This window comes from Saccopteryx bilineata, chromosome 1 (genome assembly GCF_036850765.1).
Source record: "Saccopteryx bilineata isolate mSacBil1 chromosome 1, mSacBil1_pri_phased_curated, whole genome shotgun sequence".
Taxonomy (NCBI): Eukaryota; Metazoa; Chordata; class Mammalia; order Chiroptera; family Emballonuridae; genus Saccopteryx; species Saccopteryx bilineata.
In genome coordinates, this window is record NC_089490.1 from 161,687,541 (window position 1) to 161,712,896 (window position 25,356).

Below are 25,356 nucleotides of genomic sequence, written 5' to 3' on the forward strand. Positions count from 1 at the left end.
GTGCTTCTGGGCAGAGCAGCACCCACGTCAAGCAACATGGCAGCTCAGGTTGGAGGAAAGAGGAGGCGGGCCTGCTGAACAGGTGAGGTTGGCCCGGGCCAGTGTGTGGGCTGACTCGGCGTGGTCCTCACACCCTCCAGTTCTCAGCGCTGAGTGGCCCTGGGTGGGAAAAGCCTGCGAGGACCCTTCCAGAGGATGGTGGGCTATGTGTGTCCCTGAAGGTGGAGCCCCCATCACAGAGTGCCTCTTTGGGGCCAAGAATAAACACATTTCACTTACTTCCTGACAAAACCCCTCTGAGGCGGTGTTACTAGCTGTAGGTTAAGGGCCTTGTCTGAGCAGAGCAGTGCAGAGCAGGGTGCGAGGCCAGGCCTGTGTGGTCCATAGCGGGGGCTTTCCACGTGCAAGACAGGAGGCAGCACCTTGTCTTCCTGATAGTCTCAGGAAAGTAGCCAAGGGGACAAGCAGGGAAGGACTCAATGTACTTGGCAATTACTGCTGAAAGGTGAGGGGTGAAGGCAAGGACGGGGCCCTCAGCAATAGCAGAGGTGGTGATTGGCCCCCTATGTCACCAGCGGGCAGATTCTAGGGCTGGCTCGTTCCTGAGCTCCAGGGTCTGGCAGTCTGGGGAATGGGATTCTGGGCATATAGGAAGGCTGCAAAATAACATAGGACTCAGCTGTCTGCGGGTCAGAGTCACACCCACTCTACCTCTGGTTGTCAGTGGAGGGAATGCCACACTCCTAAAACTCCTCTTGATGCCCTGGCCAACCCAGCACTTCCAACTGGGTCCAGAATTTATTGGGTCCTTGAGTGTAAGTTTGATGGGTGAACAGCCGAGGTTCAGAAAGGGTGACTCCCCCATAACCACACCAGAAGTGGCACAGCCTACGGGGAACAGCCTACGGGATTCGCCCCCCGGGTGTCCTCCTCCTCGTCTCCTCTATTCCCCCCTCTCCCCAGACTCAGCTGTGGGTCATGAGAATACATCATTTGTGAAACATGCAGCCTTCCTTTCCTTGGACATCTTAAGGAATAGAAAAGACCTTTTGAAGATCATTTAATTGCAGTCTTTCCTGGAGCTCGACGTTCCCATGAGGCTTAGAGTCCGTGATTGACTCTGACATGAATGTCTAACCTGATAATTAAAGATTGCTACTGCCCACATTTTGCTGGGATTTCCCCACTTTTCTCTGAGAGTCACAGCTTGCCTGAAAGGGCCTTTGGGAGTCCCTCTTGCCCTCACTCATGCTATCCAGGCCCCAAGAAGATGAGATGCGAGAGGTGTGCCCCACACCCCTCGCCACGTTTCAGCCCCGCGGTGCAGAGCCCTGCGCTCCTTCCCCTGCGCTCCTTCCGCCAGCTCCCTGTCCCAGAGAGTGGGAGGCGGAGTTTGCAGGTTGATGGTGCTGATGGTACAACTCTGAATATGCTGAAAGCCATTGAATTGTCCACTTCAAATGGGTGAACTGTACAATATGTAAATTGTTTCTCCATAAAGCTGTTCAATTTCTTTTTTTTTTTTTTAAAAGAAGGAGAGTAGCGTTGCTGGCAAGACCCCCGGGCAGGGCCGAGTTACCCAAGCGACCCAGCGACCACAGGTGTCTCAGCCTCCTAAAACACGGGTGGCCCTCCCCGCTCAAGCCTTTTCCTTGGCTGTTCCCTCCTCCTGGCACAAGCTCCTCCAGAAATCTGTGGGGCTGGCTCCTTCTCCTCTTCAGCTCTTTGCTCAAAAGTCACCTTCTCCAGGAAACCCTCCTCTCCACCCTGTTGACAGCCATACACACAGCTCTCCTCTCCTCGTGTCCCTCTTCCCAGCCTTACTGTTCCCCTTCGTGCTGATCATTTCCCAAGACAAGTGTCCTCCACTTTTCAAAAGTTGGCATTGCATCCCTTTGGCTTTTATCAAAGGCCTACATTAATACCTGTTTCTGCTAACTGAAAGAAATAGGAAGAGGCTTTTCACTTTCATACACACGAAAAAGGCGAAAAGCAAGAACAGCATTCAGTGTTTGTTTTTGCATAAGCCGTGACGGAGGGCAGCGAGCGCTCGGGGCAGCAAGAGCGCTTCCTCCCCTGACAACCACACTCAGCATCTCAGCACCAAGCCCCACAGCTTTGAACCGTGTCTGGGAGCATCTGCGCTTGATCTCGATTTATTTTGTGCATCCGTTAGCAAGATGTGACCTAAGGTATCAGAAAAGCCTAAGAGAGCTTGAAAGGGAGTTTTACTTAGTGTAAAACTGTATGCAGTTCAGTGTTCCAGTGGCAGTGAAAGAAATAAAGACACAGGATGTCGAACTTGCCCACGTCCACCATTCATCCCATTTGCATGAAGACAGAAAGAATCTTGAGAGCTGCCAGAGTGACTGCTGGTTCTGCCGGTAGCAAAGTGGTCTCTTGGTCTGGCCCAGTAATGCGTACAATGGAAAGTGTTCCTCAAATTTTTTTCCAGATAAATGAATGGTATTCGCTTCTTTCCTTTACACCATTTCAGCTAACGAAAGTTTTCATAGAAACAATCTACTATGGGAGAGCAGGGAAAAGCGCTATGAAAAGTAGAGTATTTGCTTTATTCATTGTCTCTCCTTACAAGAAACATCAGCTCCGTGAGTGCAGGGGTTCCTATGCTTTATTTATTGCTATATCCACCCCTGGCTTCCAGAATTGTGCTGGGAACCTAACAGGTCCTTAATAAATACATATTGAATAAATGACCCGATTACAGTTACTGCTCAGACTTTGAACTTGCAGACCTCGGAGCCTCCCCCAAGAGGTTGCACTGGTCAGCCTGTGCGGACTCAGGAAGGCTGCCTCGATACTCCTCTTTGTTCCAGCATTTTATGCACAAATACTTCCTGCGAAACAAGGGGTATTTCATCTGCATTAACCGTAATGAAATCGATTTAGTTTACGTCTTTCCCAGATTTTTTTCTGCTGCTTTAAGAACTCTTTCTCGAATGGACGTACTACATTTTCTTTCGCACTTAAATGTATGCTAAGAGGGTGGATCTCATGTTAAGGGTTCTTACCACAATCTAAAAGGAAAAGAACCCTCTTTCTTTTTCTCTCTTACCAGTTGTTAGGGGCAACCTCAGCTGAAAGGCCTCAGAATGACAAGCAGATTCAGGCCTGATTGATGCAGTGAAAGGCTTCATTTAGGTCTCTATTTAAAATCCTTTCAAATTCTGCTTACAAGTATATGGTTTGATGGTTGTGTTTAACAAGAAGCCACTGGTGGCTGAAGTGGGACTGTGAGCTGGAGGTGGCTGGTTAAGGCACCCTGTGTGCCTACCCAAACAGATATCCCACGGGAAGGGAGGAGGGCTGTCTTCTCAGAAGGAAAGGGAAACAGAGCTGAAGAGAGGCCATCCTGGGGGAACGAGAGGACAAGTCTAGCCTGTGTTCTGGCCAGAGGAGGCAGGCATGTCTCTCTGTGTGTATCTCATCATTTCAGTCATGAGTGAAGATGCGAGACAGCCAGGAGAAGGATGGGAACAACCGCACCTCTTTTTCTTCATTTATCTATTTCCAGCTAAGACATGGAAGTGTGACGAATAGTCTGGAAATTGAGATCAAAGGCTGGAAGATCTGAGTACCAACTTGGTCTGAGACTGCCCCCCCCAGCAGGTCTCCAACATGGGCAACTACAGCTCAGCAGGGTGTGAGTTAGGGAGTAGGGCTCTGCTGCCCCAGGGTCCTGTCAAGCAGTGGCTGACACTGGCAAGGGATGAGGGCAAGCACAGAAACTCCATCATTGTAGACAAGATGATTCATTACCTCAGTTTGTTTGATGCAGTGGGTTGGTTGTTTTAATAACAAAGTGGACTTCTTCATAATGAGGAACCTGAGCCGATAATTCATAGCTCTGGTGTCACCTTTGGGACACACAATCAGATCACCATCCCTTTCTGGGTGGCAGTTCCATCTCATTGTAACCACAATCCTAAACGTTCAAGTAATCACTGCTGTGTCCCAGATTTAGAGGGTGATGGTTATGTCCACGTGGACAGACACCAGAAAGCATTTTTCATATGAGAAAAAAAAGAGCTCCCAGGAGGACAGAGACATGGAAATTTCCCACTGTGGGGAGGGGAACGGGTGAACCGAGCCAACAGCTAAGACGCAACTCCGTGGGCCTTCCCTTTCCCCAAGGACTCGAACCAGAAGGCAGAGCTCTTCGCAGCGAAGGGAAACCTGCTCATGGAGACTAAAGTAGGAGCCGTGTCTTTCCCACAGGAGGTGTGTCATCCTCACTAGGCAAAGGGAGAAGTGCTTTGGGCCTGGCAGCTGAAGAGAAAGACACACTTAGTCGTAACGGGAACAGAGAAACACCAATGAACACTTGCCTTTCCTGAGCGCTGGGATGCTGTCAGTCAGGGCTCTTGCAGAAAAAGAAGCCGAAGTGAAGCTGATGTACAAGCCACTGGAAAGGCTTTTGATGCAAAGGAGCTGGCAATTGACGTTAAGAAGGAAAGCGATCAGGGAGGTGAACGCCAAAGAGACAGACCGAAAGGGCCCTAATTGAATCTTACCGCTCAACGCTTGTTTAAAAGAAAACCAGTGTTAATAGGCAGGCCTTAATATTTTCTCACACTTTCTTGTCTTCATAAAGATGCCTATTCTATGTAAAATTGGTACTAGGTTTCCATGGTTATAGATGGTCAGGTGGCGGGGGGGGGGGGGGAGGAGTCTAACCTGGGCCAGGCTTATTGTTGGAACCACATCCTATGGATGGACAGACGCTCTGCTGCTCCCTCAGCAGCAGGAAAGGGGGCCTTCTCGAACAGCCTTCCTTGCTGTGTGACTCTAGGCAAGCCACTGGTGTCTCTGTGCCTCAGCTTCCTGCATGTTAAACAAGGAGGGTGGGCTGGATGGTCTTGATGGACCTCTGCTGTTCTAAAGATTCTGCAGCTCCAAATTCCTTTGAAAATTGAAGGCCTGAGGTCAAAGCTTTTGAATAGGAACTCAAGATGCCTTTCTGGGTGTCCTCTCTCAGAAGCTGCCCAGCCCCCACTCACAGGGGTTTGGGAACACCTGTAAAGTGATGCATGGTGGGGTGCCACTTATGAGAACAAGTGAAACCTGCTTTTATCCTCTCTGAGGGGACCCCTGCCCTTTGGAGAAGCATGTCAGCCATGCGTGTCACTGGAGCAGGGCTGGTCAGCACCGTGCCGGCTGATGCAATCCCCGCATGGGAAGCGATGCTACCTTCAAGTTCCAGCGCCTCGTGGTGGTCTCAAGCTTCCGATCCCAGACAGGGACTTTCAGTCTTGCTCCCTAGCTGATAAGAGGGTTGAGGAGCACGCACGGCTGAGAGACTATCTGGGGATGCCTGGGTCTTCCTCTGAGGGTTTCCATAGAGATCTAAGAAGACTAAGACTGAAGGGATGTGAGCCATCTTAGAAACATGGGGCACTGGGTTTTAATGCCAAATCTCTCCCCACATGTGTAGGCTGCCCATTGTGTCTAGCCAGCTCTCTCAGTCTTCAGGATAAGCATAGGGACCATTCCCAAGGAAAGGCAGTCAAAGGCAGGTGAGCTCCTGTGTGTCTTTCTCACTAATAGTACCCTGGGGAGCTGGCAGTGTCCTGAGTCCCAAGCCCATTCCCTCCCCTCCTGGTCAGACGGAGTGAAACTTGATCGTAAGACAGCAAGGCTTCCTCAGGAGCACTTAGCAGAGGTGGCTCACACAGATGCTCTCAAAGACAGAATATTGTCCAAAAGCCAAGCCCCAGCAGAGACATATGCCAGAGCTGGTAGGTCTATCGCGCATGTCAACCTCTGCTCCCTCCCCACATCAGGGACCCATTCCTGCAGAATCCACACGAGTCTGTCTCGTCAAGGCTCAGCCGCAGCCATCCTTGCTAAGGTCACAGGCATTGGGCCTGGACTGCGTAGGTCAAGATCTAGCCCCATCACTGATTAGCCTTGTGGTGGCGCATGCATATGACTTGACCTCTCTGGACCTCAGTATCATCATGTATAAAATGGGAATCATAGAGCATCTACCCATAGGGTTGCTATGAGACTTTACTGGGTTAATCCATGTAAACTTCTTAGGTTAGTCTTTAGTATAGAGTTGAGCTCCCCCAAAAGTCTTAACTCACACTATTAGTATCGTCATCACCACCACCACTGTCCCCCACACTTGCTGCAATACATCCTATACTGTACGCACCTAGAACCACCCACTCCCTGCATACCCCATGCCTTTTCAGGCCTCTGTCCCTTGGCACTTGTGATTCCACTGCCCAGAGAGCCTCCTCACATCTTTTAGGAGAGCTCCTATTCATCCATCAAGACCCAGATCAGCCTGACCAGGTGATGGCGCAGTGGATATAGCGTCAGACTGGGATGCAGAAGGACCCAGGTTCGAGACCTCAAGGTTGCCACCTTGAGCGCAGACTCATCTGGCTTGAGCAAAAAAAAGCTCACCAGCTTGGACCCAAGGTCGCTGGCTCGAGCAAGGGGTTACTCGGTCTGCTGAAGCCCCACGGTCAAGGCACATATGAGAAAGCAATCAATGAACAACTAAGGTCTCTCAACGAAAAACTGATGATTGATGCTTCTCATCTCTCTTCGTTCCTATCTCTCTGTTCCTGTAAAAAAAAAAAAAAAAAAAAAAAAGACCCAGATCAAATGTTACCTCCTCTATCATGCCCCCAGAAAGTTACTCCCTTCTCTATACATACACCCATCAAAAATATATATATTTGTTTAATTAAGTGAGAGGCAGGGAAGCAGATGTTCCCCAACCAGGATCCACCTGGCAAGACCCCTACTGGGCAATGCTCTGCCTATCTGGGGCTGTGGCTCTGTTGCTCAGCAACTGAGCTAATCTAGCCCCTGAGGCAAGGCCATAAAGCCATCCTCAGTGCCCGGGGCCAACTTGCTTAAACCGTTCAGCCATGGCTATGAGAGGAGGAGGGAGAGAGAGGGGGGAGAAAGAGAAAGAGAGAAAAGGGGGAGAGTTAGAGAAGCAGATGGTTGCTTCTCCTGTGTGCCCTGGCCGGGAATCGAACCCGGGACTTCCACACACTGGGCTGACACTCTACCACTGAGCCAACCAGGCAGGGCCCATCAAAAATTTTTAAATGTGCTGTACTGGACCATAAACTCCTGAATGGGAGGTATCTTTGCAGACTCATTGCTGACACAGTGTCAGGTTCACGGCAGGTGCCTGACAAATGGTGCTAATGTGATGCCAGGGGAAGGTAGTCATCAGAGCCCATAGTAGGGCCACTCCTCAGTGTGGGCTTAACCAGAAAAGACAAGACTCAGGTACTATGTAGGTGCAGCAAGTAGCACCCCCCCAATCCTGCCAATGTTCATGTGGAAACATCAGAAAATCCAAAAGTAAGGAAAGGTGACAGAGCTATTAATTCTTAATCCCTATTCCCGATGGTTCCCCTTCGTCCATCTCAACACACATAGTTAGAAACCGCCATCCCCTGCTCTCACTGCCTACACCAGCCCTGCTAAGTCTAGTTCATTCACTCTCCAGGACAACACTCAAATCTGCACACTCAGCATCATTTCCTGAAAACGCTCAACCCCGTGGTCTCACGCCTGGACCACTCCAGCAGCCGCTAAACTGGTACTCCTAGCTCAGCTCCTGCTCTGCCCCCCTGCACAGCAGGAAAGGAGATCTTCTTTAAGTGCAAATCTGATTGTATAGCTTTCCTTCGTAAGCCTTCCCACTGCACTTGGTACTGACGCGAACTCCTCGCAGGGCCCAGCATGCCCTGCCTGGTCGGGCTCCTGCCTGCTTCTCTATCCTTCTTTCCAGTCGCTCTCTTCCCCCCAGTCCCTCCCCACTGCCAGCCTCCAGCCATGCTGGGTCCTTACACTATCTAAACCAAGCTGGGCTCTTCCTACCACAGGACCTTTGTATGTGCCGTTCCCTTTGCCTGGAAGGCTGTCTCTGCTCTTCCTAGAGTTGGCTCCTTCTCAGCTACAGGAAGCCTAATGTCAGCTGTCTGGAGAGGCTATCCCTGAATACCCCTGCCCAAAGCAAGCTTGGTCCAGCCCCCGTCCTGCCTACTTCAGTCTCAGCACTTACCACATGTTTGTCATCTGCCTAACTGTTTTCACTCTGTTTTCCCCAGAGATGGGAGATGCATGAGAGTATGGGCCACGTCTGTTTCGCTCCATATTGCCCTCAGCACATTTATGGCACCTGATTTAATACCTCTTTGTTGAGTGGCAGACTGTATCAAGTACCCATAATATGCCAGGCAAGGTGCTCTAGAGGCAAGTGTGTAGCTCAGGAGACCTCCGTCAACAATTGCAAAAGTAGTTATGATGCCTGCTTTACACCTGAAGGCACCCCATTGGGAAATGAACTCGCCCATGTCATGAGTTGGCAGATGGCCAGGGTGGAAGGCACACGCAGCTCTGCCTGATGTTCCTACTGTTCTGGACTGTTTTCCAAACCCCGTCACCACCCAGGATCCTGGTGGAGCTTTCGGCAGACACGAGACTCGCTGCCAGGGTCAATGGTGTAGCATCATGTGTTTCCTGCAGAGCTCTATTTTTATCTTTACTTAAAATGTTAAGACATCAGATTTAAGGAAGACCCTGCTGAAATGCCCAAATGACTCTAGCATACTATTTGTATGAATGACTATTATTATATTTTTCACTTGAGTCCAAATTTACGGGGAAATTGGATACAAATCCGCCTTGTAGGCTGACTGCTGCCCTGTCACCCCAGCGTTGAGTGAGGACTGGAAGGTGGGAGATAGCAAAAGGGGCAGAGGCTGGCACTGGGCAAGCTCAACAGAAAACTCGCCTGCTAAAGTGCTAATGACTTTTCCAGCCATCTACTAGCATTCGCAGGATAGAGCGGACAGGTGTTGACAAAGGCAGCCAGAGCAAGGCCAGTCAGCCACAGTCTCCCCAGTGAAGGCTGCAGTCCAATTCAGAAAGTGTATCCACCACAAAAGCTCTAGCACCACCACCACCAACGACAAAATAGCCGGACGTTGTATGGGGCATTTGACATTTGTCATGTCAAATGCTCATAACAACCCCCTGCGGTAGGTACTAATATTATCCCCATTTCGGAGATGAGAAAACTGAGGAACACAAAGGCTCAGTAACTTCCCAAAGGTCCAAAGCCTATCAACTAGCAGGGCGGGAGCTGCCCGCTCCCCGCCATCTTTCCGAAGTGCCGCACTCCAACCTCCCACATGGCCGGGAGATTTCTTCCTTCCATGTCACCATGTCCCTTTCACATTCACAGACTCTCTCTCCCCTCCTCCAGTTTCTAATATTTAAACTGAATTCCTTTAAAGCGCATACACATCATGCAGCTTTTTAGGGGAAAAGAGGGGGAAAGCATCTATTATAACAATGGTCTGGCGGCAAGCGGACAGTCTAGATAGAAGCAAAGTAAGAGCACAATGCCAAGCCCCTTGCAGTCTGGGCTCAATGACGGCAGGAGACCTTCCCATCAACCCTGCGAACGCCACAGACCCCTTCCCACGGCTTCCCACAACGCTTGGGGATTTACAACCGTCAGCAAAGACTGCCACTGACCTTTGGTTAGCCCAGCAGTTCCCAAATGTATTTAATGATGAAAGCCTGTTCTATATATGAAACAAATGTAGGGAAATGCCTCCCCGACCTCTGAGCTGTGCACGGAAGAAGGGCCGTGTGGGAGGAAAGTCCAGGGGAGCTCCCCCAGAGCGCACAACCTTTGTCACTCCAGCTCTTCTCCCCGTGTGCCCATGGGGCAGCGCACCCAAGCAGCCCCTTGGCCTTCACTGACCTTGGCCTCACTGGGCTCCCACGTCAAGAGGAAGTAACATCTGTTGCCCCTTGAGTTTCCTCTCCAGGGAGCTCACATCCAGCTTCTCTATGTTTATGATCTGAGACTATCATAGAAAGGACACTCTCATCAAAGACACTGGGGCAGGGAAGACCCACAGGGCCAACGAGGGGTGGTGGTGGGGGGATCTCCATAGGACCTTGTCCATGCCACTCACTACCACACCCTGGTAATGATGAACACACCCTTGAGGTTCCTGTGGAGAGTGACAGTTTACAAAGTGATTGACGTGCATTGCATCATTGTGTCCCCCTAAAAATAAAGTATTACTGTCACTCTCTCATTATATCGAAGAGAAAAGGAGGTCCTAAAAAGGTGAAGGGCAATGTCACAGCAGGGTCTAAGGGGTGACCGGGACCCCAGTCAGTCTGGGACCACTGTCCTTTTAGAAGCTCACCCTCTATGTCACCTTGCCACCTGCTCCGTGGTGCCAGGATGTGGCCAAAGGTTGGAAGGACAATTTGGCTGCCTGGGCCATGTGTAGGGATGGGAGATTTGAAACTGAAACAGCAAAGGGCAGTTTAAGTGGGTGGAGTCTCAGACCACAACAGGGTTGGAAAAAGAAGGACCCGGATGGGAGAGAAAGGGGCCCTCCTCAGCCCCCAGCAAATGTGCCGCCTGGAGTATATTGCCCTGGCCCGGGAGCTGCAGCCTGAGGGGTCTGAGGGCAGCTCGGCATGGAGGTTTTGTGAGCAAAAAGGATGCCTGTCACCGGTACTTCAGTGGGTCACCAGGGCCCATGAGGGTTCCCACGGCTGGCAGGGCAAGGCTGGTCTATTGGTGGCCTGGTGTGAGATTCTCCTTTGCCCGGTGAAGCCTAACCTTACAAGTCCTTCCTGGGCAGCTGAATGGTCCCTGCTGCCATACAGACCAATGCTTCCACCGAGCGCCTGGGCTCGTTGGAGACCACCTGGGGCGACAGGAGCCAGGGAGGGGGAGAAGGCCCGTCGGCAGAGTACACCAGGCTCTGGACCCCCTTCTAACCAGAACAGAGCTACTTGAGCCAGTTCTATGAGTGGAGTGTCTATATAAGCTTTGATTTGAAGCAAGAGCCACAGCTTAAATATGTCTGAAACTGCTGCCTCGCATGATTTAGTCCTGTCACGTGTTGTCCTCAGGCCATCTTCCCTGTCCTGCACACGTGTGAACCCTTCGGCTCAGGCTGGTGCCAAAGGAAAGGGGCCACTCCCCACACTGGGAGACCAGGGCCTCCGCTCTGCCGCCTTCAGGGACCTCTGAGACCCAGGCTCTGCTCTGCTCACTAGAACAAAGGGGTGTGGCTGGTGAGCAGGCGCGCACAGAGGTGTTCGGGAAATGTCTGTGCCACTTGTGCACTCCTGGTGTGGGCCGCGGTGGCATCGCACAGGAGCCTGGGTGTCCCGAGGACGCAGGGATCAGAATGGACAACATTCACAGAGCACGGCAGGCACTGAGGGGGCCGGGGGCGGGGCCTGTGCCGGCCCAGGGGAAGGTCACTGCGCAGGTCCTGGGGCGGGCACTCACAGGGCAGCGTCTCGGCGCTGTTCTTCTGGATCATTATGCAGAGCTGTAGCACCAGTTGGGGGGCGCTCTCCAGGAAGGTCTCAAGGAGGCGCAACATGTTGACATCTGCATATTCGTACATCATAGCCCAGTAGAAGCGTCGCTGGTGTTCCTTCTGCCGCTGGCTCTGAATCCCCAGGTACATGGTGCGGATATACCTGCCGAGAGAGAGAGGGAACAGCAGAGAGCGTGGGTGGGGGCGGGGGCTCTGGAAGGGCCATGCTGCTCCCCAAAACCAGGGCCACCTGTGCTGGTGTGTCCTTCCCACCGAGGGTTTCCAGACACTTAAACCAGTTCTAGGACTTCTCCCAGTCCACGGACACAGACACAGACCCACTGTGCTACGGCTCCGGGCAGCATTTGTGGAGCTTCTACTGGACACTAAGTATGGCTGGGTCCCAGGTGACAGCAGGTGTGATTCCCACCTAAGACAGATAGGGAACAGCCTAGGACCTACAGCCAGATGATGGAGCAACTAGGAGCCGCCCCAAGCCGTTGGACGCCAAAGTTCGTGCGCCCCTCTATGCTAGGGAGACACAGAGCCTGCAACGAGCCTCTGTACAGGTGTGGCCCAGGATGCAGTCACACATGTCCACTGACTCCCCCCCCCCATCAGGGAGGCACATGGAACAAAGGGAGTGGGTTCAGGTGGAGGACATGGGTTCTGGGTTCAAATCCCAACTTTGTCATTTGCTAATGGGACCTTGGACTAATTACTCCAACTCCATGTCCTTATTACTATCTTCAATGTGGGGAAAAGAATCACAGCATTACAGAATCAGGTGGGTGGGGGTAGGGGGGAGATGAGGGAGAAAATGAGAGTGGTGGGCATGCATCCTGAGTCCAGCAAGAAAACTCTATGCCTCACGTTTACCGGAACTTTCGGGAGCTGTCTCCAAGCCACAGTCTCGGGGAAGATTCAAGGTACTGTCCAAGTTGGCCAGTAATCTCTGAGGCTGGGCCAGGCCCAGACGAGCTAGCTGGCAGCACCAGGGGAAAGGCAGTTTCAGAAAGTATGGTTCTGTGGCCCAATTAGGATCCAGAACATGAACCATAAACCAGGTACCATGACCAAGAGGAGAGATCCACACGCGAGTCTCTGACCATCCCAGGGAATGTAACCACTGTGCCTGCTGCAATGCCAAGCCTGATCGCAGACGCTGAGGGCATGGTGGACACCCTGCGTCACTCCCACTGCCTTCCAGCATTGCCCGGTGCCCATCGGAGCAGGTGAGTGGTCCCTCGTCTCTGTCCACCACCACCGCCAGTCTGGTCCCCACCATACCCCTCTTGCCTGAATCGAAACAGAAGCCTCCTCACTGGTCTCTCAGTACCAACTCTGGCCCCAGAACCACCCACTCTTTACACGGCAGCCAAGGTGCTCTTTGAAAATAAAAAATGCAATCACATCACCCCCCTTTCAACCATCCCATGGCTCCCCAAAATGCTTAGAATTAAATCCCCACCTCCTCCCTTGGCTCATGGAACCCCGCCTGTCCCCCAGTCTCCCCTCCCACTAACCGTCCTCTGTTTTTCATGTCGTTTCTGTCTCCCTTGCAGCACACAAGCCTGTCTGTTGCTCACGCCATGTCCCCAGTGCCCATGGATACAGAAGGAAGACACCTGCTCTTCAGGACTGAGGAACCCTAACGGGACAACTGTCACAGTACGGCGAAGGTAGCCCCTGTTCACGTTTGCAGCTAAACCTGTGAGAAGGGTCATAAAGCCGCTCTGAATACCCCGGGGAGCACGGGAGACGGGCACTGCCCAGGAACTTTGCACTGACTTTACAGAAATGTATGCTTTAGAAGCAAAGATGCAAAAGCATATGTTCCTAAAATAACTTAAAACTGTGAAGTGATGTTCCTTCCACTTCCAAACACTAATCGGGGACTGGACCCCCACAGGAGATCGGGTGCTCCAGGGTCTCCTAGGTGTGCGTTGGGACACAGAACAACCCTCTGAACCATCGCCTGTGACCTAAAACTGACATGCTGGTGACAACACACGTCCATCTGACACCTGATGAGTGAGACTGTGGCTGGCTCTCCAGATTCCTAAGAGCCTCTGGGTGCTGCATCTCTGAAAGGCTCACCATTCAGGGCAGCGGGGACAGGCACCTTATTTTGTTACAGATACACTCTCAGGAGTGAGCGGAGAGACATTTCTGCTGGAAGCTGAAGGCAGGAAGGTGAGGCGCAGGCAGAGGGGAAGAAGACATTTCAGTGGGGACCCTGGCAGGGAGGGAGGGAGATGGGGCAGGCCTTCTGGGCCCATCACCCCGGGGTCCCTGCCAGGCCTGTGGGGCAGGCTGGTTATCATCATTTAACACACGGAAACTGAGGCTTGGAAGTGAAATGAAGCAGCGAATTCTGGGTCTGTTCCAGGTTCTGGCACTTATTATCTGTGGCACTTCCCGTGAGTCATGGCCTTTCTCTTGGCCTCAGTCTGTAAGCTCCTCAAATCAAGGGGTCAGACGCTCAGAAAAGTGCAGGGAGGTTGCAATGCCTGACCTGTAAAGCCACAGGGTCACTGAGAGACAGAGATAAAAAGAGAGACAGAGACAAAGAGAGGGAGATGGAGAGGGACACAGAAGGAGACAGAGAGAGGTGGGAAGGAAAGAGGAAGTGAGAAAGGAGAAGTAAGCAGTGTCACAACGTGGGGCCTGAAGGGGCAGGCCACGTGGAAGGGAGGATTCAAACGATAAACCTGGCGGGGTGCATTATAAGGAGATCCGTCTCAAGGAGTTTGGGAGGGGGAGGGGGGGTCAGACTGTCCGAATTGAGGGTGGAGGGAAGGGTCAGGTTGAGCAGATCTGATGGTGGCTTCGGAGGCAGAGCAGTGGGAGACGAGGTGTATTGGCTGAGGCGCAGAGACAGGGCGGTGAGTCCAGAAGTTCTGCAACAGCATCCATGTGCCCAGCAGAGCCTCGATGCCAGCGGGCTTACAGATCAGATGTGGTTTTCATGATCCAGCACTCAGCTCTACCGACACAGGTACTTATAACACAAAAGGCCATGGGCCACAGACAAATCTATACTCTCCCAGGGGTACTCTCAGACCATGGGCTCTGCCTCTCCTGGTCGCACAAGGTGGACCAAGGTGGAGGGGTGATTATGTAGCAGTCGAGTTTAGACATGCAGATTCCAGGCCAAGTAACACCAACACTCAGTTTCACCCAGATCTTCCCTGCCAGGGCAAAAGAGCACTTTACCTACCCCGAGGCCCACAAGCACCTTCCCCAAGCCACGAGCTCTTCTGCCCATAATATCCAGAGCAATGGAAGTCAATGAGCCCAGAACATGCTGATTTAACTACAATGCTTACCAGAGAAACAAATTTCCTCTGTGCGAACATCCCAGAGTATGGGAATAAACAAGGGTGGAGTAGGCAAACCCAGAACTTCTCCTGTCCCCGTCCCCCTGTACTGATCAAGTCTGAAACCAAATTCAGAAATCTTGATTCTTAGAACACCAGCTCCCACAGCCTCCCACCCTGGAGTCCAATCAAGTGCCTCCTATCTATTTTGCCCCTCCAGCTCCTGAAAACTCATCTTCTCTTCTTAAGTCCTTGAGTCCCCCAACAGACAACTGAGGGGTATGTGTAAAATCCAGAGTGGGTCTAAGTGACCTCTGGGACACCCAGCCAGCTGCCTATCTAAACCACTAGCTTCTGTGAAAAGACATGTTGGCCCATGGCCACAAGGTGGCGCCAGACCCTAAGCCACGAAGGCTGCTCCAGGCAGTGATCTCATCCCCAGCAAGCGGCCTTGCAAGGCCCAGCACCCTCCTTTGTGACAGTGTCGGGGTGTACCGGGTGGCAGGCTCCAATGCGCTGAGTCCTTAGAGGAAGGTACAGCATCTGCAGGAGACACGAGGTGGGCCCGCTGCTCCTCCACACCCTCATTTCTCCCCTTCCCTGGCAGGTTCCAGAAAGCTCACCTCCCCAGGAAAGTGGTCCAGGAGGAGAGACACCCACCTCTCCTCTGAGATTTGTTTCCACATCTTGCGTCTCGGCCTGTCACACCGTCCCTCTCTTAAGAGCATCGCATCATGGAATGCATGGGTCTCAAAGCAGAGAGGCAGCAGGTCATCACAGGGCGAGGACTCAGGAAAGCTGGTCTGGGGTCTGCACGACCTTGGGCAAGTAACTTCCGAAGCTGGGCGTGTGCCATTCACCCATCTTGTGGGGGTGGGGTGAGGCTCTCTAAGCTTCTGCCAATGTTTTTAGTTTTTTTATTTGTTTGTTTTTGTTTTGGGGTGGTTTTTTTTGGTATATTTCCAAAGTTAGAAGCGGGGAGGCAGTTAGACTCCCGCATGCGCCCGGCCGGGATCCACCCGGCACGCCCACTAGGGGGTGATGCTCGGTCCATCTGAGGCATTGCTCCATTGCGGCCAGAGCCATTCTAGCGCCTGAGGCAGAGGCCAAGGAGTCTCAGCACCGGGGCCAACTTTGCTCCAATGGAGCCTTGGCTGCGGGAGGGGAAGAGAGAGACAGAGAGGAAGGAGAGGGGGGAAGGGTGGAGAAGCAGATGGGCGCTTCTTCTGTGTGCCGTGACAGGGAATTGAACCCGAGACTTCCACACGCCGGGCGACACTCTACTGCTGAGCTGCCAATGTGTTTTAACTTCAGCCTTCCTTAAGTGAGCGACTCTGCAGAGCCTATAGCATGGCCTAGCATGTTTACAAAAATTGTGCCTGAAGTTGTGTGGCACTGCTCTGAGCATTTTGTACTTATTAACTTGTTCAGTCCTCACAACAACCTGATAGATGCAATGCGACCCTCATTTTATGAGGGCAATTGGAACACAGAGGTTAAAAAATGTGCTTCAATTCATCCAGTTAATCAAGGGATTGAGTGGAGCTTCAAGCCCAGCAGTCTGGCTTCGGGGCCAGGGATCTTAACTCCTTCCCACATGTCTCTCAGAGGTAGTAGACCGGTCCTCTTTTCCTCTGGATTTAGTACAGGGTATAAGCACAATTTCCCCCCAAATGCCTGGGCTCTTTCCTAGTTCTGCCACTGGCTGCATTACCTCGGGGAACATCTAACCTCTCTGAGCCCCAGTTTCCTCATGTGTCAGATGCCTGGCCCACAGTAGGACCCCAGGAATATGTTGAACGGATGTAATGTATGCAACCATGCCCCCCTTGGAGGGTTGTGGGGCCCTCAAATGACATGCCCATGGGCATGCTGGGGAGGCCGGAAGTCACAGCTGCCTGCTAGTCCTGCCGCACTCACCCCCCACATCCTTCCCACCAGTCTTCCCTTCAGCCCACCCTGCTGACTCCTAGTTCATCTCCTCCCCTCACTTTGTAAATCAGTGCTTCAAGCCCTTTAACCCTGCCTCAGAACTCTCTAGTTCTCTGCGCAAGCCTGCCTTTTTACGCCACTTTGAGAGAGGCGGGTTTGCCATCTCCTTTCTCCCATTGGCTCATCTGAGGCTCAGAGAGACGGAGTGATTTCCCCAGAGTCACACAGCCAATCATAGTTCAGAAAAATCAGAGAAGGTCTTGCCCAAACTAAGTTGCCCCCTTGGGAATTAGCTAGAGCTCGGCTTGACACCGGCTGGGCTGAGAAATAAGGATTTCTGCAAGGGGCAGGAGGCTGAACAGCTTTGCTTCTGTGGGCCTACAGCCCCCTGTTGCTGCTTATAACACTCTCAGAAACCTCTGACTGTAGAGAACTACCCAGTCTCGAAGCCTCAAACAGTCCAGGTTGCGGGGCCTGAAGCTTAGAGAATCTTCTCTAGGAAAAATAGTAACACCTATCGAACACTTGAAGTAGAAACAGCACCAATTCTGTACACAATTTTGCAGAAAAATGCAAGGGGGAAAAGAACATCTCTCTCTTCTTTTTATGAGGCTGGCATTACTCTGGGAGCACCGCCAGAAAAATACCATAATAAGAGAATAAAACTACAGACAATATCCCTCATGAACACAGATGTAAAAATCTTCAACAACATATTAACAAATCCAGTCCAACTGAGATATAGGAAGAGTGATACAGTGTAGCCAATTAGGGTTTATCTTAGAACTGGAAGGTGGGCTCGATATTCAATGTAACCAATGATATTAATAAGAAAAATCATACATTACATTAATTGATGCAGAAAGTATTCATTTGACAGAATTCAATATCCATTCATGATTTTAAAAACCTCTCAGCAAACTAGAAATAAAAGGGAACTTTCTTAACCTGATATACAGGAAGGGCATCAACAAAAACCTACAGTTAATATCATAACTCATAATAAAAGACTGATATCTTTTCTCTTAAGATCAGGAACAAAGCAATGATTTCTATTCTCACCACTCTTATTCAACATCATACTAGAAGTTCCAGCCAATGCAACAGCCAAGAAAAGGAAAGTAGATAGAAATTGCTAAGAAAGAAGTACTTACTGTCCCTATTTGTAACTGGCATGACTGTCTAAATAGAAAATTCCAAGGAATATACAAAAATGTTTACAGAACCAGCTAGTAAATTTAGCAGTCTCATGATACAAGGTCAACATATAAAAATTAAACACATTTCAAGAGACTACCAATGAAAAATTGGAAGTTAACATTAAAAAATATATAACATTTAATATAGCTTCCCCCCCCCAAATGCTCAGAAATAACTCTAATAAAACATGCAGGATTTATACTTTAAAGCTACAAAATGCTAATAAAAGAAAGAAAAGAAAACCTAAATGGTAGAGACACATGCCATGTTCATGGATGGAAAGGCTCAATATAGTGACAATATAATGATCATTGTTCCCGAGTTCATCTATGAATTTAATACAATTTTAATAAAGACCCCAGCAGGATTTTTTTTTTTTGCAGATATAGACAAGCATATTCTGAAGTGTATATGGAAAGACAAAAGAAACTAGAACAGCACAAACAATTTAAAAAAAAAGGAATAAATGTAAAGAAGTCATGCTATCTGATTTTAGAACATACTACAAAGCTACATTCATTAAGACAGGGTGGTCTTGGCAAAGACAGAGAAACGAGTTGATGGAATAGGACATAGAGTCTAGAAACAGACCCACGCATATACGGTCCACTGAATCTTGACAAAGTGCAAAGATAGGTCAATGGAAAAAAAGATGTCTTTTCAACAGATGATGTGGGAACAATTAGTTCATTCATAGGCAATGAGTCACTTAAAATGTACCATAGATTAAAATGTAGCATTAGAAAACTTTTAAGAGAAAACACAGGAGAAAATCTTTGTGACCCTGCATTAGGCTAAGAGTTCCGAAATGGGAAAGCAAAAGCAAGATCCATAAAAGAAAAAAAATTGATGAACAGGCTTCCACCAAAATAAAAAAAGTTTTGCCCTGTAAATAAAACATTGTTAAGAGAATGAAAAGACCAAGCTACAGACTGGGAGAAAATAGGTGCGAATCACATATCTGACCAAGGACTTGTCTCCAGAGTACATTCTGAACTCTGAGAAGAGCCCACTCAGCAGGAGGGGAGGCAGGAAGAGCCTGAGCAGAGGGGAGAGGACAGGACTTCTCAACTCACACCCTGCCCTGCTCCTTCCCTGGTCAGAGTCCCCGTGGGCCTGGCCCTGAGGAGCAGCCACTGGGCAGACTGCTGAGGATGCCCAGGGTGGGAGGTGAGGAGTGGCTTGGGCGCGGCCCCACCGCAGGCTGCCCTGCGCCTCGAGGGAAGGACTGGGTAGAAGCCACAGGGTTAAGGCACAGCTGGCCCCACTGCGCTGGCCCAGAGGTCCCCTTGGGCCAAACCAGCTAGTGGGGGAGGGCACCGCTGGGGTTGGCGCCAGAGATCTCACTGTCTTCTTGGGCAGCCAACACAGGAAGGGTGGTCTCCACAATCTCTAGTTCTCACCACTCACCAAGTAAGTGGCTTCTTCTGGAACCCATGTCTGTGAGCTCTTCTGTCCCAGCCAGGGATTTGTGGCCATCCCAGAGGGTGTCCGAGACCCCGACCTGGCCACGGTCCTTCCAGCTTCCCCGGGAAGGAAAGGAGGAGCAGGAGGCACGAGCAGGCCTGGCCGGCACTGCAACTGCACCCCAGCTGGACGCTAGTTAACAGCCCGGCCCTCCTTCCTCCTGTGTGCCAGTCTCCTGGGGCGGGCCAGCGGGCAGCGCTGGGATCGGCTGTCCCACCAGAGCCCCGTGCAGATACAACCCCAGGAGGCCGCTAGGAATCTGCTGGGCGTAGGCCATGGCAGACCCTGAGTTTCACCTGCACCCCACAGTGCAGAGCAGGCGTGGGGAGGGGGGCGGCCGGGTTCCGCACAGGAGCTCGGACTTGCCCTCCTCATGGTCATCTGCAGATGCTGCCCTAGTGGCCAAGCTGGAACAAAAGCACAGAGCACAGCCCCTGCCCTCCCCATGGACGACCACCCAGGGCTGTGGCGCTGGGGCGGAGCCCGGCTGCTCCGCTGACAGCAGTCAGGCCTGCGGGGTGGCCGTAGCTGGGGCTGCACTCGGACTCTCGGCTCCTTCTGGAAAGAGCAGGAAAGCTGACCTCAAAGCCAAGGCAGAGGTCTCCTCTCACACTAACAATACCGTTACTCACCTGAAGGGCTCTTTGCTGCTTTAAGATAATGCCTTTATACTTTTGCTGGTCTCACTATGACCAGCCATGCCTCCAGGGCCACCTCGAGGCACTTTGACTCTTATCCAGGGAAGGGGTGGGGCGCTCTGTCTCTCTCACACACATGCACACACACAATCACACTCACACACACCACTGCAGGAACACACTCCACACAAAAAACACACATAGACACCCATGCAACTATACATCCCTGGTGTGTACGTGCTAACTATACACGAAGTTCATACACCCCCATGGCAACACCTGTGTCCTACACAGCCCAGGGATTCACATGTACAAGTGACCATATGCATGTCCAAGCTCTCACCATACAGGCACCTGGAGGCACACGGTCACACCCCTGTGTCACAGCCAATCCTGGATTACGGAGGGGGAGGTCCCCCGCCCACATCTCCCCTCCTGGCCCCAGGCTGCCTGCTCCCATCTGTGCACTGTCATCAGAGCAGACACAGGGACACAGAGGAGAACCAAACCCACCCAAGGCAGTGGGCTCTCTGAGGCGGTGGCCCACCTCACAGAGAACAGGTACGTGGCAATTACTGGTCAGACTGGGGGTTTCCAGATCTGATGACATGCTGCCCCCAGAGTTAATGACGGAGCTGGGCCAGCTGTTGCCAAAGCACCAAAGAGCTCACTGGCATCTGAACTTGTGAAGGGCCCTGGGCACCGCTCTCCGGTGACCTGCCTCCCTCCGCCTGCACCTGGTCTGTCTGGGAACCTGGCTTGTGTGGTTCAGTCAAAGTGCTGGAAGCCGCTGCGACATCGTGAGACCTGCATTCTGGTCTGCTCACTCACTCCTTCTGGGGGTGGCAGAGTCTCCTCCCTTGTCCTTTCCATTTCTGACCACATCTCAGGGCTTTAAAGGTCTAGGGCCAGGTGGCCATGCAATGACTGTAGAAGTAAGTGGCCCAAAGGCGGGAGGTGTTCAGGGTTCTCAGAATTGCTTAGCTGGGTCACCAGGGACCGTCCAGGGAGGCGCTGACTGGGGAGCACTGAGGCTGCTGTGACAAGACGGCTGTGCTCCCACCTGCGTGCCGTTGGCCCTGTGCTCAGGCAGGAGCCCCGGGGCTGTTCCCCAGGGCCCCGGAGCAGGAGTGAGCAGCAGGACAGAGCCAAGTCCTTCCAGCTCTGCCCGGCCATTCGCAGATCTCAGGGGAATCGGCACCCGGCTTGTCTCAGACGGGATCAGAGGACTGCGGCAAGCCTCTGCCCGGTTGGTATCAATACCATTCCCACTTTCCAGGTGAGGAAACTGCAGCTAACGGTTTCCTTGTAACCTGGGTGGTGCCCCACTGGCTCCACATAGTCAGTCTCCTGCGTTCCCCACTCCTCTCTTCCCCGGCCGCTCCCCGGCCACACCTGATAGCTCTCCATTCCCAGGCATTCCTGGCCTGTGTCTTCTGGTTGTCTCTGCTTATTCCATCTCCACTGCCTGCCAACAGGTCGGGGCTGATGCCCCTGAGGTCTGGAAGAGCTGGAAGGACTTGGCTCTGTCCTGCTGCTCACTCTTGCTCCAGGACCCAGGGAACAGCCATGGCATTGCTACCTGGGCCCAGAGCAAACGGCATGCAGGTAGGAGCAGGGCCCAGCTCTCTTCCATGTGCTCACTCCCTGCCCCGGTCAAATTATTTCCTTCCCTGTCTTCCCATCATGCTGGCTCCCTGATAGAGTAATGGCGCCCATTTATGGCGCCATTGTGTCTTCCTACGTGCGGACACAATTTAAACACTCTACGTGTATTAAATCATTTAATTCAAAAATCTTATGATTGTCTACAGATGAAGAAACTGAAGCAAGAGAACACCCAAGTGCATAGCTATTGCGATTCACTCGGGAGCTGAATTCCAGAGAGGGTGCTAACTCCCTATGCGGTGTTCTCCTGTTTGCTACCTTTCCTTCATTCCCTCTCTCTCCCTACCTCACCTACTCCTTCCAACAAGCCTATCACCTACCTAGGGTCAGTGGGTCCTCTCTCAAGGTTGGGAGGCACTTTGAACAGCCACTGATGTTCTCACTCATTTAGGCAGACCCCATCTTCCCCCTATTCTACTCAGCACCTGTGCACATCTACTACCCCCATTTTACAGATCAGCAAATTGAGCCTCTATTTGTTTGGCTGTGTTATCCACCCCAGAGGCTCTCCCATCCACTGTCATGGCTCCCTGGCAGCCCATGAATACTGGAGTCACAGACGGATAGAGAGGCCTCTCCACTATAGTTTAATCCCCAGGAGGGGCAGCTGTACACCTGGTGGCCCTGGCCCGCCATGGTAGACATCCAATCGAAGGTGCTACAGCAAATTTATCCCTTGGTCTCATGTGACAAAGGGATGTCTGCAACCCTAGCTTCAAATAGATGAAATCCATGTCGCCCCAGGTGGACAAGCAGAATGGGGACAGGAGCACAACTAAAGCAGGAAAGATTGGGGTTGGACAGAAGAGAGAACTTACCAACCAGCACGACAGGATAACCTACAACAGGACAGGTTTCTGTCCATCTCTGGACAGTCTAAACAGAGAAGAGCGAGTCTATCAGCACTGGCTGATGCTCACAGCTCGGAATAATGGGCTGGACCTGCTGGTGGCCCTCTCAGCCTCAGCAACTCAGCATGGGCACCAAATGCTGACGTGGCTGCTGTGTACACCTGTGTGTCCACACGCAAGTCCCGCCTGTGGACTCCCTTACAGCACCTGAATACAAGGTCTGGGTGGCTCGAGGGGCTCCCAAGCTTGGCATTGCAGGAACTGTGTACCAACAGAGCCCTGGGCTCTGAGTGTGAGCATGGACTCTAGAACTTTCCACCGCCTGGATGGCACTGGAAGGCCTTCTTCTCCCTGCCCCCCCCCCCATCTCCAGCAGAGATGCCTTTAGCATGGAGGAAAGGTGGAGGGGCGGGGCCGCTGCACGCTCAGCCCTGAGAGCAGTGCTTCAAATCAGAGCTATTTTTAGTTCCTCTCCAGCATCCCTGCCATCAGCTGAGCAGTGGTGGCAGGCTCAGGGCACACATCTGAGAAAGCAGGCATGAAATGGCATTTCTTTGCAGGGGCCCAGGGGAAACAGCAAGGGAAAGCACCAGATAAGCTGCCGGGAAGGGAGATGGCTGCAGTGGGTGTCACCCAGTAGTTCCTGGATGTAGGGTCGTGGTGGCAGGGTGGCCAAAGCATCCCTCAAGATCCCAGGACTCAGAAGAACATAAGGTGGGTGGAAAGCATGCCATCTGCCTCTGCCAAGTGTCCCTACCAGCATAGTGGGGCCCAGGCTACTGCCCTTGCTTTAAGACTCAGAAATATGACTAAAAGGATCAACACACTGTCTGACTGGTGCTTGCACAGTGGATAGTGTTGACCAGGGACGCTAAAGTCCCAGGTTTGAAACGCCAAGGTCAATGGCTTGAGCGTGGGCTAATTGGATTGAGGACAGGTTCACCAGCTTGAGGGTGGGATCATAGACATGGCCCCATGGTCGTTGGCTTGAGCCCAAAGGTCACTGGCTGGAAGCCCAAGGTCACTGGCTTGAGCGACCTGGTCAAAGCACATATGAGAAGCAATCAGTGAACAACTAAAGTGCCACAACACAAGTTGATGCTTCTCATCTCTCTTCCTGTCTCTCTCTCCAAAAAATAAAAATAAAAATAAATAAATAAATAAAAGCACATTGGCAAACCTATTCTTGGAAGAAATACTTTTTCTCCCCCAGTATATGCTCCCAGAGGGATGGAGAGCCAGTATCTGGGTGGTGGTTTACCTTTGCAGCCCTGGTGCATGGCACACTGCCGGGCACGTGGTAGGCATTCAGTATTTGTCTCATAAATGAATAAACAAATTGGGCAGCTTGTTAATAAGATCCTTGCACTCCAGAAGTTCATGCATGTATATTCCAAGCTCCCAGGGCAAGTGTGGGGAAAGCCTTCCTCTTCTCCAGGCTCAGGGTCAGCGCCCACTCTCCACAGAGGGCCCCGGGAGGTGGAGCCCAGAGTAGCTCATGGGGACCCTTCCCTGCTCCTTACCTCCCTCCTTCCACCTCTAACATCACTCTGGAGCTCAGCCCAAGTCCTCAGCCCTGAATGAGTAAGTGACTATGCAGTTCCCCTTCCAGTCAGCACAAGGTCTTTCCAGCTAGGCGAGCCAGCCCAGCCCTGCTGCCACTTTATGCTTTTCTGCTAGGGGTCAGTGCCACTGCCACACCCACAACAGGAAGGGGCCACTTTGCTGTCCCCCACATTAGAGCTGCAAACCTCTAGCGAACCCGGACAATGTTGTTCTGCCTGCATCCCGGTGAACAGGTGTCCTAGGATTCGAGGCAGCCGTGCGCACAGCCTGCTGAGCAGAACAAGGGAAGATGGGCTCTGCCTCAGTGAAGGAAACGTTATGTGTGTTCACAGTAACTCACAACTTTGAGAGGGGACCGCTGACCCAAAGTAAAGCTGCTTCACTTTGCCATGGGCTTTGGATCTTGATAAACTTGAGCCCACCCAGTGCAGGGGCAAAGGATCCCTGGGCACTTGGCAGGAGGACACACCTGTGACTTTGTCACGAGCCACAGGTGCAGGGTGTGGCTGAGACCCTCCAATGTCCCCTTTCTAGCCCTGAGTGGATCTCTGGTGAATGAATGAATCTGAAATGCTCAGGGGGTTGTTTGCTTTTATTATTGGCTTATACATGATATCTCTTGGGGGTGGGTTAGCCTAGTGATTTATTCTCCCTGTGGGCCATCTAGTCTTTTCATTTTCCCTAAACTTGTCCCTTTCAGACGATCATGAGTGACCCATGGCAGCCATCCAGCCCCTCCCAACTGTATTCACACATTCAGCAGCCATGGCTGAGCTCCTACTGTGTGCCAGGCACAGCAGCAGGCACAGGAAACAGCTACTCCCTGCCACCCTTCCTCTGAATCACACTGTCTCTGGGTCCTGTGACTCTGTTGGTCCCCATGGCAGATGAAGCCACCAGATCAATGCCGCATGCATTCAGTATTTAGGTTTTGGTATCTAGGGTCCAAAACCCGCCTTCCAGTAACCCAGCAGTGAACAGTACCGGTGCTGAGGGAGGAAAGAACTGAGGAATCCATGTGATAGGTTTGACCCTGACCTCAAGGCTGTCCTGCTGCCACCATGTCCTGGCTGTGTGGCCTTGGGAACATTCTTCCACCCACATTTTCTCCTTATTGAAATGAGCAAATGAGACCAGATGAGCCTTCAGGCCCTGGCACCACATTGACCCTGCAGGCCTGGTCCGCTACCCCGAGAGCCCTCCAGATCAGTGGTCACCCTGTAGAGCCTGAGCCATCTCTCCCAGAGCACTCCCACCTACCTGCCCTGCAGGGAGAGGCTCAGGGTCCCCCAGGGGTGCAGCCTCTGCTCACCTAAGCCCTCTGCTATATCCCGGC

The 25,356-nt window shown here is 51.9% G+C and overlaps 1 protein-coding gene across 1 annotated transcript in view; it reads right to left on the bottom strand.

Moving 5' to 3' along the window:
• XKR6 (XK related 6) overlaps positions 1-25,356 on the bottom strand; it is a 260,267-nt gene that overhangs the window by 8,338 nt on the left and 226,573 nt on the right. Inside the window, exon 2 of the mRNA XM_066278849.1 lies at positions 11,342-11,538. Coding sequence (XP_066134946.1) covers positions 11,342-11,538 — 197 coding nt within the window. The remainder of the gene's footprint in view (positions 1-11,341; positions 11,539-25,356) is intronic.